Source organism: Athene noctua, chromosome 4, assembly GCF_965140245.1.
Source record: "Athene noctua chromosome 4, bAthNoc1.hap1.1, whole genome shotgun sequence".
Lineage (NCBI taxonomy): Eukaryota > Metazoa > Chordata > Aves > Strigiformes > Strigidae > Athene > Athene noctua.
Genome location: NC_134040.1, coordinates 3,415,135 through 3,428,796, shown reverse-complemented (window position 1 = coordinate 3,428,796; position 13,662 = coordinate 3,415,135). Strand labels below are relative to the sequence as shown.

Here is a 13,662-nt window from a genome sequence, read left to right as displayed (position 1 = left end):
GTGCCCCGGGGCGGGGCGGGTCGATTACGTCACGTCCGGTCTCGCGGCCCGCCCCGCCATGTTGCCGGCGCTGCGGCGCTGCCGCCCGGGGCCGCTCCTGGGGGCCGCCTTGGGCCCCGCCGCCCCCCCGGGGCCTGGCTCCGGGTCCGGCCCCGCCTGGGGCCCGCGGCTGGTTCCGGCGCGGGGCCGCAAGACGCGGCACGACCCCCCCGCCAAGTCCAAGGCGTCGCGGCTGAAGGTGCCGCCGCCCGTCGACCCCGAGGAGCTGCTGGTGATCTTGGAGCGGTACCGGCAGCACCGGCTGGTCCTCAGCGCCCTCCGGTACCCGCCCGGGAGATGGGGCGGGCTGGGGGGAGCGATGGCGGGCACGGAGGGTTACGAGGCCGCGCCTGGGGCCGCGGTGGGACAGGGGCCTGGGTGTGGGGCTGCTGTGGGGTGGGGGACACTTGGGATTGGGGCTGCTGTGGGGCCGGGGGAGGTTGGGGGTCTGGTTATGGGGCAGGGAGCTGGGTGTGGGGCTGCTGTGGGGCAGGGGAGTGTTGGGCTCGGGGCTGTTTGGGGCTTCTGTGGTGCAGACGTAGGTTGGGGGGCTGGTTGTGGGGCAGGGGAGCATTGTGGGGCTGGGTGTAGGGCTGCGAGGCTGCTGTGGGGCAGAGGTGGATTGAGGGGCTGGGTGTGGGGGTGCTGTGAGGCAGGGGACTGGGTGCGGGGCTGTGCGGTTGCTGTGGGTCAGGGAAGGGCCGGGCTGATGGGGCAGGTCTGGGAGAAGCCTCCTGTCCCTTCTGTTCCCCATCCTCGTCCCGGCAGGGCCGAGTTCCAGGCCGAGGTGCTGCAGAAGAAGCAGGAGGAGCGGCTGTCCCGGGAGGACTCGGCAGAGCTGATGGAGCAGCACCGGCGCCTCATGGCCTGGAACGAGGCAGAAAACGCCCGGCAGCGGGCCCGCAGGTCAGCCGGGGGCCGCTCCCCTTCACAGCTTTGGCTTTTGCTTGGGCAGAACTAAATTCAACACCTGGGTCCGTTAGAGACAGGCTTAATTCTTACAAAGATGATCCACCGAAGTTTTGACCATTTTTAAAATAATTCTGCATACGCAGCCGTTGTGTTTCCAGCACCTCTCACTGCTGAGGGTGCGTTACAGAGCTCTGACAACCTCCCACTCTCCCTCAGCACTGGGTCTCAGCGGGAGGATAAGCTTCTCCATGGTCCCTCTCACCCCATCCTCTGGCCAGACATGGGAAACATGTCGATGTTTCCAAGAAAATCAGTGTCTGCTAAATCTCAGAAGCAGGAGAACGTCACAGGGAACAGCCCGGCTGTCCCATCCTCGCTTGCTGTCCCTTGGCCCCTCACAAAGCCCTTGAGCTTCCACATCCTGATGGAAAAATCACATGCTCCCGCTCAGCGCTCCCAAAGGGACCCAGACCCTGCAAGGTCTCAGGTCTGCAGCGTGTGACTGTTCTGAGCTGTTTGAGAACTTTTTCTACACCTCCCTGCCAGGAGGGGGCAGAGAGGGGGGATGAGTCTCTGGAGCCAAGGCCCCAGCGCCAGGCCCCGAGGGAATGGCCTCAAGCTGCCCAGGGCAGGGTCAGGCTGGCTCTGAGGAAGGATTTCTGTGCAGAAGGGGCTGTTGGGCGTTGGAATGGGCTGCCCAGGGCAGGGGGGAGTCCCCGGGATCCCTGGGGGGGTTGAAGAGTCGGGCTGAGCCAGCGCTGAGGGATCTGGGGGAGTTGGGAACGGTCAGGGGGAGGGTCATGGTTGGACCGGAGGATCTTTGAGGTCTTTTCGAACCGACGTGATTCTGTGATTCTGTATTCAGATTTTGCATTAATTTTTCTCTCTTCATCCCCGTGCTGGGGGACGACACGAGCTCTCTTCCCCAGAGCAGCAACCTGGCGGCTTTGCACCCCAAGGATCACTGTGTCTCCCCAGCAGAGCGTGAGCATCACCGAAACCTTATTTTGTTTTCCTTCCCGTATGGCAGAGAGGAAAGAATTGCAAAAGAAGCGGAAGAAGAGCGGAGGCAGAAGCTAAAGGCTACGGAGAACAAGGCCAATATCATGGAGGCTTTCCTGAAAGAGAAGGAGAAGGAAGTTCTCCAGCTGCAGGTAAGAGCAGCCAGCAGTTCCCACGAGGGATCTGACAGCAGCCTGGGGGAGCCATGTGGAAGCTGTAGGCTTATTTTCCAGAGATTTTGACGTTGGTAGCTGGGAACACAAATGTTAGCACTTTCCAGGAGTGTTGACAGCGTGTGGATGGGATAGAGGTTGAGCAAGAGCTCTGAAAACAGGGTGGAATAATCCTGAGAGAGAGAATAAAGGTTTTTCTCCTTCGGGATCGGGCTCCTGGTGGCATCTCGGGGCCTCTGGGCAATACGTGAGCTCTGCAGGTGCCAGCGGCTCGTAGCGACTCGTCTGCCCACGTGTGTTAAGAGCCGGTACTTGTCCTTGGTTCAGGAGGAAGCCAAAACCTTCATCACCCCCGAGAACTTGGACGCGCGGATCGAGCAGTGCCTGGACAACCCTCGCAACTACAACTTTGCCATCGACAAGGACGGGCGCGTCGTCAAACGGACGGTGTTGGCTTAGCGGCCCCGGCCAGGCACGGGGGGTGCTGGCCTTGGTTTCTTTCCACAAGCTCTTCTCTTAAAAGGTTTCTTTTTTTTTTTTTTTAATATATAAATCGACCACGGATTTGGTGGAGAAAAGCCGCCGGTCTGGCTGTGGTTCCTCTGAAGCGTTAAATGCCTGCAGGAGGGAGGGGGAGGGAGAAACTTGGGCAGAGGCTGAGAAGCTGCTGGTGTTTGTGTGCTGGTCGCAGTGACTCTGCCGTTCCACCTCCCACACGAAGGATGTGGAGGAGGGAAAAAGGAACAATCCCTGAGACAAATCCTGGCTCTGGGCTCCCCTGTGTTCCCCGGCACTGTTTGTGTCTCGACCCCTCTAGATGCTTTTGAAAGAAAACAGGATCGGAATGGCTTTGTAGGAAACCCAGCCCTGCTGCTTTTTGTTGGTGGCGGGAAGGAATTGGTCGTTCCTCGGGTTTCTGCTGTGGTGGAGGGACCTGTCGTTCCCGTTCACACGTTAAACCCTCCTTTGCACAGCTCTTGCTGTGGCTAAATGAGAAGATGTGCAGAGATTGTCTGAATGATACCAGCTTTTGCGTGTCTCCTTTTCCCCCCTCTTCAGATATATTTTACTCATCACCTGGGGCTTAAGTTGGAGATAATGCTGTAGTTACTCAGGTCCTCTTTGGCAGTTCTAACTTACTCTGGTCTTGCAGACTGAGTTATATTCTCAGCTTTACCCCAAAAACGCTGGTTTTGGGCTGCCAGACACCAGCCTGGAGTTTGCTGTGGTTCAGCATGAGCCTGGACGGTCTCACCGCAGGTCCCTCTGCCCAGTCTCACCGAGATAAAACACCAGCTCTAAGAATTGACCTTAAATCCTTGCTTTTTACCTACGCTTTCCTAAAAATGGCTTTTTCGCTCCACCTCGGCCCTCCTGAGTCTGCACCTAAACCAGGCAAGCGCATGAAAAACTCAGACTTTTTTTTTTTTCTTTCCCGTACAAGTTTTATTTCTCATTAAGATCATCCCTTAAATCCGAGTCGCAGACCTTGGCTCGTCTGTTCTCAGCCTGGTACAGCTCGTAGAGATGGGATCCTGGAGGTTCTTCTCTCCTGGGTCGTTTAAGCAAACAGCATTTCTTGGTCACAGGAGGAGTCGAGCACGCAGCCCTCTGCGGGGGTAAAGAATGGGGAGAGCGCTGCGTGAAAAGAGAAGGCACAGACCAGCCCCCCGAGCCCCCCCCCAGCCCTGCTTTTGACTAACACAGTGTGAGATTGTGTGCTCGGTGCCCTGTAGCTCCCCGGGATTTGTTGCAGGATCTCTGGTAGCATCTGAGTTGGGGAGGAGGGTGGGACTTTTGAAAAAACAATACAAGCAGGAGGGGGTGCTTGATCAGCCCCTAAATTTGCCTGCTGGCCGCTCCCCCCAAAACCTCACAGTCTGTTTTCACTCTCCCTGGGGTCTGCCCTGAGTGGGGCAGTTGGGGAGCAGGATGGACAGACAGACAGGACCAAGAAGGTCCCTCGGGTGACGTCCCCTCTCCGTCTTTTATATCGGAACCCTGAATTCCCTCTCTGGTGCCCGAGGAGGACGCGGCGCTGCCCTCACCGCTGCTGCAGCAGAGGCCGGGGGCTGCGCAGCTCCCTCCGCTCCCGCCGCAGGCTTTGTGCCCCGACTCGCAGGGGGTTGGCAAGAAATTTTCTTCCTGGCACCGCAGCGTTTCGGAGGTGCCGATGTAACAACCCAGCTCTTCCCCGCAGCAGATGTTGGGACCGAAGCAACGGCCCTTGTTCCTGGGGCCGCAGGGCATGCACTGTGTGGGGAAAAGGGGGAAGAAAAGTGGGGGGGGGAGTTATCTGGGAAAGCAGCTGGGGGTAGGTTGAGCCTTTCCCCTCATCCTTCCACCGTACCCCCCAGAAAGGTTGGGAGAAGGGAAGGGAGTGGGGTAGGAGGCTTTGCAGCCCCCGCAGGACGTACCTTCCTGATGTCCATGTCCAGGACGGCGCGTTTGCCCCCGATGGGGCAGTTCTGGATGTAGCAAGCGGAGGAGAGAGCCAGGAGCCCCAGGAGGCAGAGGGCGAGCGCCTTGCAGGGCATGGCTGCGGGCCAGGAAGCTTTTTGGCGTCTTCCCCCCTTGGCGAGCCGTCGTGTATATATAGAGCACCAGCTCCTCCTTACACACGCTGGCGCCAGCGTCACCCGTTTCCCTTAAAAACCACAAGGCATTGCTTTCCACACCTGATAGCCGGAGGTCGAGGACGTGAGGTCAAGGCCAAGGGCTTGGTTTTCTCTTTGGTGACGATTGTGGAGGCTGCGGATGCTGCTCGGGGCTGGGTCCTGTCTCTGCCAACCCTTGTCCCACAGGTGGGGTCGGGTAGGGACGGAGGTGGGTGTTTCTCCCGGGAGTGGGGCGAGCAGGGGAGTTTGTGCATCCCTGGGCTGCAAAGCCCTTCTGGGGAGGGGGGAAACCAAACCCGTATCCTCCTCCAGGAGCAGCGGCAGGGGGGGGGGAATTTTCACCCATCTCTGCCTGCTTTGGGGGGGATGCTCAACACTGGGGTGACACAGAGCCCATCCCTGCCTGCTTTCATCTATCAGCAGCCTGAAAAAAACAAACTTCAGCAGCAAAGGCCTGAAAACTCAAATTTCCCCTTGTTTCTACCCTGAGGCTGCACCCAGGGCTTGAACATGAACAAATTTCCACCCTTGTTTCTGCCCTAGGGCTGTGCCCAGGGCTTGAAGGTGACTAAATTTTCTTGTTTTTTCTGCTCTGGGGCTGGGTCTGGGGTTTGAACATGACAAAAATTCCCCCTTGTTTCTGCCCTGGGGCTGCATCCAGGGCTTGAACATGACAAAATTTTGCACCTGGGGCTTGAATGTGATCAAATTTCCCTCTTGTTTCTGCCCTGGGGCTTGAATGTGACCAAATTTCCCCGTTTTTTTCTGCCCTCAGACCGCGCTCAGGGCTTGAACATGACGTGCTGGGCCACATCAGCTCCAGACAAAGCCCCCCCCGGGGAAACAGCACCAAGGATGGGGCTGAAGGCTGATGTGGTCACGCAGAGTCCTGCTCACCCCGACCCCTCGCCTTCGTTACCGCAATTAAGAGCTTCCCACCTTGAATAAATTCCTCCGCTGTGGACGAGTCATAACATCCGTGGAGACGTTACCCCGCTCCCTCCCCGCGCCTGCTTAATTGGGAATTAGGCAGCCCGGAGCTGGAGAGCCGTGACCTCTGCCCATCCTCACGGCCTTGATTCGAAATTTGTCACTTAGTGTGGCGGCAGGGGCGGGGGGTGAGGTCCTTGTCACCCTCCCGGGGTCAGGTGGGTGGCAAGTCCTGATCCCTGGGGACAAGCCGGGCGCTGGGGTCCATGTTAATGGGTTGGAAAAGGGGCTCAGCACCTGTTCTCTGATGGCCCTGCAGCTCTACCCCGCCTGTGGGAGTGGAAAATCACCATCCCAGAGCCCCTATGGCCAGTTTGGGGGCGTCCGGACCCCCGTGGGTGGGGTTGGGGTGCATGTTGGGGAGAGAAGTGTGGAAAAAAAAAAACCAGTTATCAGCTCCTGGTGTTTTTTGGCACCACGACACCCTGATGTGATGGCTCCTGTCAGCCTGGAGCATCGTCCCTGCTCAGTGACATATCCCCGCTGCTGCAGGAGATGTTGGGGTTCACATCCTGCACCCCGAAACAGGCCGAGTGCCAAGGCTGGGTTTAACAGCTCAATTTTTTCATCTCACAGGCGTCCGGCTCAGGGTCACCCATCCACATTGGCACTGCCCCTTTCCCAATAATTTTTGGGGAGATTTTGGGGTCCTCCCCCCCACCTTCCCAGGGCTGGGATAAGCTGCTTGTTGCGGGGAGCAGGCGCTGGGCTCATCCTGCACCCCCCTTTGAGGCGTGGGGAGCCGCCGGGGGCAGGATGGGTCCCGCTGGCGCGGAGGAGCTCCACCTCCCCGGAGGTGCCACCTCCCTCGGGGACATTATAAAGAACGAGGCGTCCCTCGCGCCGTGGCCAGATCCCAGCCCGGAGCAGGGACCCCGGCAGGGTAAGAGACCCGGGGAGAGGGTTGGGGTAACGGTACCCCGGATTGGGGGGGTGATCCTGTCCATTGGGGTCTGGAGGGAACCAGTTTGGTGAGCGGTGGAAGGGAAAGATGAGCCCAGCCCCGGGGGCTGTGTGATGTTAGGAACCCAAACCTTTCCGCTCTTAGGGGTTTTTTGGGTGGTTTTCCTTACTTTTTATCATTTTTATTAGACGTGGCTTGAAGCTGCCTGTTGTCCCGGTTCCTGAAGGCAGTGACGCCCCAAATCTGCCCCAGAAGAGGGGTCTTGGCCAAGAGGTAACACGATGGTGACACATCCCAGCCATCCCCCATCTCCCGGGGCTGGAGGTGCAGGGGGGGGGGTGCTCAGCACCCATGGGTGCTACCAGAGCACCTGGGGTGGGACTCGGTGGCCAGATCCCAAAGGCCAGCTCTGCCTGAGCTTCTTAGCGCCGTGAGGATGGGGCCAAATCCTGCACCCAGCCCAGCAAAACCTCTGCAGAGGGGAGCTGAACCCCACGGGGCTGGGTGGGAGTTTGGGGGGGGGGATAAAGACCCACCAACACTGCCCCCCCCATCCCCAAGCCCAGGATGGGTCCCCTGTGATCCCAGACTAAGCCACCACAGTGCACGAGGACTTTTATTGGGTCTGGTATTTACAAGGCTGGGGTGAGGGAGGGTTGGTGAGGGTGGGGGGGGACGCTCGGCGCCCCAGCTCAGAGGAGGGGGTGCTTGCCCTGCTGCTGCTGCTGCCGGTTCGCCAAGTGCATCAGCTTGAGGAGCAAATCTCCAGCCGAGCCGTCCAACACGGTCAAATTCTTCTCTGCCGTCTCCTGAGCCCCGTCACCGCCCTCACCCAGGCAGCCGGCGTCCATCGCACAGGTTTCTCCAACAGAAAGCCAAGTGTCAGCACGGGATGGGTGATTGAGGATGGCGAGTGGTTTTTATTTTCAGGTGGGGAAGGGGTTGGAGGCAGCTGGGGGGGCTGCACACAGCTCGCGCTCCAGCTTTGTCCCTCCCGTTAACCAGGGAATGGGGCTGGTGGGGCTTTTCCAGCACATCGCGGAGGCTGCGTGTGCCTGGCTGGGGAATACCTCACGGTGGGGGCTCAGGAAGGAGCTCTGAGCCCGATTCTTGTCATAGAATCACAGACTCGTTTGGGTTGGAAGGGATCTGAAAAATCATCCAGCCCCACCCCCCTGCCCCAGGCAGGGCCACCTTCCACCAGCCCAGGTTGCCCAAAGCCCCGTCCAACCTGGCCTTGAACCCTTCCAGGGAGGGGGCAGCCACAGCTTCTCTGGGCAGCCTGTGCCAGGGCCTCACCCCCCTCACTGTAAAAAAATTTTGCCGTGTTATCTATCCCGAAATTATCCCAAAATGGGGAAAAAATGCTGTCACTCCGTGCCTCAGTTTCCCCTTTGTAAGGCGAAGTCTAACTGGAGGACCAACCCTTGCCACTGCCATCCCCCCATGGCCCCAAAACACCCCAAACTCTCCCTCCCGCTGACCCCGACTCCCCCCCCCCCCCCTATTACCGGGGGTGCAGCAGATGCCGGGCGCGGCGCAGCGGCCGCCGGAGCCGCAGGGCTGCCCGCCGGCCTGGCAGGGTGAAGGCAGGTAGTCTTCCTCGGCGCAGCGCTGCGTCTCCGCCGTGCCCAGGTAACAGCCCAGCTCCGCGCCGCAGCAGATGCCGGGCCCGAAGCAGTTGCCTCTGTTCCCGGGGCCACAGGGCATGCACTGGGGGAAGAGACACTTGAGTCCCTCAAACCCCGCAAAAAAAAAAAAAGGGGTACACCCTGCTTGCACCCCTTGTATTCTAAAGCAGCCCCCGAACTTTGCCAGCCTTCGGGGTGCCACGCCGGCACGGGGTGACCTGTCTTAGAATCCCAGAATCACTCAGGTTGGAAAAGCCCCTCGGGATCACCGAGTCCAACCCTCAGCCCAACTCTGCCAAGTTCTCCCCTACCCCACATCCCCCCACAGCTCATCCCAACGGCCCTGAAACCCCCCCAGGGATGGGGACTCCCCCCTCCCTGGGCAGCCTCTTCCACTCTCGGACCACTCTTGCTGGGAAACATTTTTTCTTAATGGCCAGTCTTTGTGTCTCCAGCAGCGTGGCCTTGGTGCTGCGGCGCTGGCCCTGCTTTGGGGGCTCCCTGCTGCCCCCCGTGTCCTCCCCGGCTCTGCTCCACGGGGGTGTCTTGTCTCCCCACGGGGGTGTCTTGTCTCCCCACGGGGATGCTGTGGCCGAGCCCCGTCCCCTCCCTGAGGTGACAACATCATTTTAAGAGGTGTGTGGGGGTATCACAATCCTCCACCGGGTGCCCCTGGGCATGTCCCCCAGCCCTCCCCAAAAAACCAGGGTGCACTGTGCTGCTCAGGGGAGCACAGCACAGCCAAGAGCATCCTCTGCACCCCACAGAGCCCCTACATCCCCCCAAAAGCCCCATCCCGTCCCCCCCAAAGCCCCAGCCCATACCTGTCGGAGGGCTGTGTCGGCCAGGGCCCGCTTGCCGCCCCGGGGGCAGTTCTGGATGTAGCAGGCAGAGGACAAGGCGAGGAGGCAGAGGAAGGAGAGGGGCAGCGAAGGCTCTGCCATGGTGGAGGGTGCCCGCCGCCGTGCCACGCGTGCCAGGGGAAGCCGGCCGCTCGCTTTGCAGCTGGCCCCGTGCTGCGCCAGCCGCTATTTATGCTGCTGTCGCCCCTTCCCAGGGGAGGAGGAGAAGGAAGAAAAAAGAGGGCTGGGTTGTTTTTTTTGTTGTGTTTTTTTTTTTTCCCCTCTTTTTTTTTTTTTTTTCTTTCCCTTTCTTCCCAAATCGCATCCAAGTGAATCTGTAATTGAGGTGATTCAGTGCAGGAGCGCAAGCAGCGGAGCTCAGGGCTGGTGAATCCCACCTCACCCCCAACCCCAAGCTGTGGCTGCTCCGAGGGGTGCGGGACACCCCGGGGATGGCCACTCCATGGGGAGGGGTGCTGGGCCGGAGGGTGCGGGTTTGGGGAGGGGGGTGCTCTGTCTGAAGGTGCTGGGTCAGGAGGGATGTGGGTTTGGGGACAGATGCTCATACAGATGCTGGGCTGGGTGGGATGAGGGTTTGGGGAGGGTGCTGGACTGGGAGGGTGCTGGTTTGGGTGGGAAGTGGGTTTGAGGAGGGAGGCTCAGTCAGAAGATGCTGGTTTGAGGAGGGATGGTGGTTGGGAGGGTGCTGGTTTGGAGGGTGCTGGTTTGGAGGGTGCTGGTTTGGAGGGTACTGGTTTGGAGGGTGCTGGTTTGGAGGGTGCTGGTTTGGAGGGTGCTGGTTTGGAGGGGTGCTGGTTTGGAGGGTGCTGGTTTGGAGGGTGCTGGTTTGGGGAGGGGTGCCAGCTTGGGACAGGTGCAGGTTTGAGTGGTGCTGGTTTGGGAGGGGATGCTGTGGGCGGGGGGGGGGGGGGGGAGCGATGGGGTCAGGGCTGGGGGAGATCTCGGGGTGCACACAGACACACCTAAACCGAGGGCCTCAGCTGCAGCGCTGGGCCGCAGAGCGCCGGGGTGTAGAGCAGGACCCTGACAAATCCTGGGCCCAGAGGGTCTCACCAGTGCCACCCACTGCTCACCTGCCTCTTCCACCTCTTTTTCTCCTAGAAAGCAGAAAAATCAACAACAGAACAAGAAAGGAAAAGGAAAAAAAAATAAACCAAATCAGCACCTTTGGGTCTGGCATTGACCTGCCTATTGGCACCAAGCGGGTCCCACCCACGCTGAGACCTGGCACGTTCGTGTTACTGATGGGCTGTTGGAAACATCAGTACGGGGCAAATGGCAGCAATTTCACACACACACACCCCCAAGTGTAAAATCCCTCCCTGCACCATCCAGCCACAAATATTCCTGCTGGTCCCAGATCCCCTTTTCAGCAGGGTGACCTTGACAACGTGAAATTAATATGGAGAGGGGAATCAGGCACCTAACAAGCACCCCCTGCCCCCCCTGAGCACGGGGGATGGCTCACAGTGGTTAGGAGGGGCTCGTTTTGGGGTGCTGGGAGGGATGAGGGTGGGCAATGGTGCTGTCTCTGGGGTGATTTTCTACTGTTCAGCCTCCCCTGAACTCCTCTTCATTGAAGATGGGGAATTGAGGCAGAGAACCATAAAAATCATCTTGGGGATCACTCTGGGTGGCTGGAGGGTGTTTTTTTTCCACCCTAGTTAGCACCCCTTGCTCCCTCACCCTCGTTAGCATCCCTTTGGTGATGGATCAGGGACCTGCACTGGCCCAGCCCTGGCTGGAGCAAGGAGGACAGGGGTACCCGGGGTGGGGGCTGCTGCTCTGTTCACACACCCCAAAGGAAGCTGTGGGCCCGCTGCACTCCACCCTGGCAAAATCAAAATGCTTTGAAAAAGCAAAGTGAGCTCCTTGGTGGGCTTCGTAGGCATCAGCGAGGGATGTTGGGGACGGAGGGGTGAACCCCAGAACATCACCTCGCTGCCCAGGGGAAACTGAGGCATGCAGGGGTAAGGGCAAGTATTTATTTTGGGGCACTGGGGGTCCCAGCCAGCTCCCATCTCTTGCCCTGTGATTTTGGAGGGAATGCATCAACCTGGAGGGGTGATGGTCCTGTTTTCTGGGGGGCTCCTGGGCTTTTTGACAAGTAAAATGAAGGTGATTCCCCCCACCTCAAAAGGGGTGAAGGTAACCGCAGCCCCTGGCTCAGGTCTCCCTGGCACCAGGGGAGCAGCAAGTTGCTGAATTCACGCCGTGCCCACCACCAGAGAGGCTGAATCACCCACGTGGGGCAGCCGTGGGCAGCTTTAATGACCAATATTATGAGCACCGGCCACGTTTCCCCATCCAAAGCCATCCCTTCACAGCAGGAGCCGAAACCCACTTGCGTTGCAGGACCGAGGAGGACGCAAAAACCCTCGGCTGGGAAAACTTTTTAAAAGAAACCCAAATGTCAGCTCTAAATTGGGTGTTACACGCTCATGCTCTGTCTCTTCATTACTGTATCGTAAAATTACATTAGCCGGGAACGATCTGCATTCAAATGACTCTGTGTCTGGAATGATAACGCGGGAATATGAGATTAAAATGTAATTATGCTCTTTAAAGTCAAGGAAGGTTAATAAAATGTTTTTTCCAAGTTGCAGAGGCTCCGCAGCCACAAGGCAGAATCACTTATGGGAATCAAGGGGAGGATGAGGTGGGAAGGGGGAGGCAGGGGGAGGCAAAAACTGTGTTTAAAAAAAAAAAAAAAAAGTAAACCATAAAAAAGGGTGTTTTGGGGAGGGGTGAAAGCATTTGGGTCACCTGGGGTGAGTCACGGCGGAGTGACCTCAGGATGATGGGGCCGGGCAGATCCAGCTGGGGCAAACTGGTACCCAGCCACAGCCCCGGGGTGATGCTGGACCCCCCCCCCCAACCCACACCCCGCTCGATGCTTTGGGGCTACTCGAATCCCTGCTCCAAATCCCCCAACATCAGCCGTGGAGGGCGGGGAAGGTCCCCTCGCTGCGTCCCCAGCACCGGATTTGCTGTGCCACGTCCCTGCTCTTCCCCAGGCTCCTCCCGGGGCCCCAGAGGAGCCCCCTTCGTTAGCTCTGATCTCCTAACGACATGCGAGGCGGGCGATGCAGCCGCGGCGGCATTAATCGGCGGCGTTAGTTGCCTGCTATCTATAACCCAGCTCGCCTCGGCTCGCGGAGGAAAGCCCCAAAGGCCTGCCACGGGGTGGGGAGTGGGCAGCAGCCTCATATCCAGGCCTCCCGCGCAGCCAAAATACAGCCCCAGCTCTTCCTAGACATCACCGAAGGGGCTGGGGGCTGCCAGAGAGGCTCAACTGCAGAACTTGGCCACTCGTGCCCTTCCCAATCACTTCTCACATTGGGGAATAACCTGGGTGATGGGAAAAGGGGGTGGCTGGCAGCGACCTGCCGTGCTTCTGGGCTGTTTCACACCTAAAACACCCTCCGGCCACACACGCAGCTTTAAAGCATCTTCGCTGCGTAGAACTGAAGATGATTTTCCCAATCTTCGAGTGATCACACCCTCGCACACCATCAGGGCAAACCACAAGTATATCGTGTCCCCCCGCCATGCTTCATTAACAGCAGGAGCTTCGTTAAGTTTGAAGCCTCCACTGAGGTTTTGGAGCCCCCCCAGAGGCAGGAGAAAGGATGGAGGTTGTGGGGCTCCACCGCTGCCCACAGAGTGACAAATTTTAATCAGAAAAAAATTAGAGGCCGTTGTGTACTGTGTGGAAAACTGGAAGATTTTTCACCGATTTGTGTGGGTTTCTGCCTTTGCCGTGGCTGGAGGGGGATGCAGCAGTGAAGGAGAAACTTCTTAAACACATTGCTCACGTACCGGGGATATAAAGCAGGTCAGGCTGGCAAAGGAATGCTCCCTCCTCCTGTCTGGGTGAACTAATGCTCCACAAATGGGCCTGTCTTGGTGGCATTTAGCGGACACCAGCCTGTCACAAGCGTTTCACCCACTCACTGTGAACTGGTGGCTGATGGGGGGTTAATGGCTGGAGGCTGGTGGGAAGGGGGGGGATCTTGCACCTCCTGGCTGAGCACAGCACCTTCTTCCTTCGTGTCACGGCTAAAGATGCTCCTCTGCTTCCATGACGTGATGGAAAATAACTTTGGTGCTCGTTTAAAGGAAACGTGGCCGATGTACAGATTGGCTGGGGCGCTGCTTTTATCACTCGGGTGTCCAAATCCATCCTGCTGGGATGCAGTCACGTCGCGAGGTCACTGACCAACAAGGGATGGATTTATCCTCCTAAAAGTGCCTGAAGGAGAGTGTTAGAGGAAAATTGCTCTGGCCTTCAATCAAAGGCTGTTTCCCACCTCCCAAAGAGAAGACGGGCTCGGTGTCGGGCAGTGAATTTGCTGGTGGCATCTGCCCATTCTGCGTGGGAGCTTAAGGGGAACTGCTGTGGGTCCTGGCAGAAAACCCCACGGGAAGTCCTGGCTGCGTGTCACCCCCCCACCAAGCCGGTCTTTTTGTGGTGCAGAGGGGGGCTCTGCTGCCCACGGGGGGGCGGTCAGTGCCCCACTCGTTTGC

At 58.7% G+C, this 13,662-nt stretch overlaps 3 protein-coding genes across 3 annotated transcripts; 1 reads left to right on the top strand and 2 right to left on the bottom strand.

The window, feature by feature from the left end:
- Positions 1 to 24: 24 nt before the first annotated feature.
- Positions 25 to 2,707, top strand: MRPS26 (mitochondrial ribosomal protein S26). The gene is made up of 4 exons (XM_074903699.1): positions 25 to 321; positions 808 to 945; positions 1,982 to 2,105; positions 2,454 to 2,707. The coding sequence occupies exons 1-4, from the start codon at positions 59 to 61 to the stop codon at positions 2,583 to 2,585; spliced, it is 657 nt and encodes a 218-aa protein (XP_074759800.1). The 5' UTR covers positions 25 to 58; the 3' UTR covers positions 2,586 to 2,707.
- A 136-nt stretch (positions 2,708 to 2,843) lies between these two features.
- Positions 2,844 to 4,678, bottom strand: LOC141959550 (neurophysin 1-like). Its single transcript, XM_074903700.1, has 3 exons — positions 4,544 to 4,678; positions 4,175 to 4,379; positions 2,844 to 3,737 (listed from the first exon to the last, which is right to left on the bottom strand). Exons 1-3 carry the CDS (start codon positions 4,661 to 4,663, stop codon positions 3,688 to 3,690), a joined length of 375 nt encoding a protein of 124 aa, XP_074759801.1. The 5' UTR covers positions 4,664 to 4,678; the 3' UTR covers positions 2,844 to 3,687.
- A 2,652-nt stretch (positions 4,679 to 7,330) lies between these two features.
- LOC141959548 (vasotocin-neurophysin VT) lies at positions 7,331 to 9,494 on the bottom strand. The gene is made up of 3 exons (XM_074903698.1): positions 9,094 to 9,494; positions 8,150 to 8,351; positions 7,331 to 7,500 (listed from the first exon to the last, which is right to left on the bottom strand). Exons 1-3 carry the CDS (start codon positions 9,211 to 9,213, stop codon positions 7,331 to 7,333), a joined length of 492 nt encoding a protein of 163 aa, XP_074759799.1. The 5' UTR covers positions 9,214 to 9,494.
- Between the last annotated feature and the right edge of the window lie 4,168 nt (positions 9,495 to 13,662).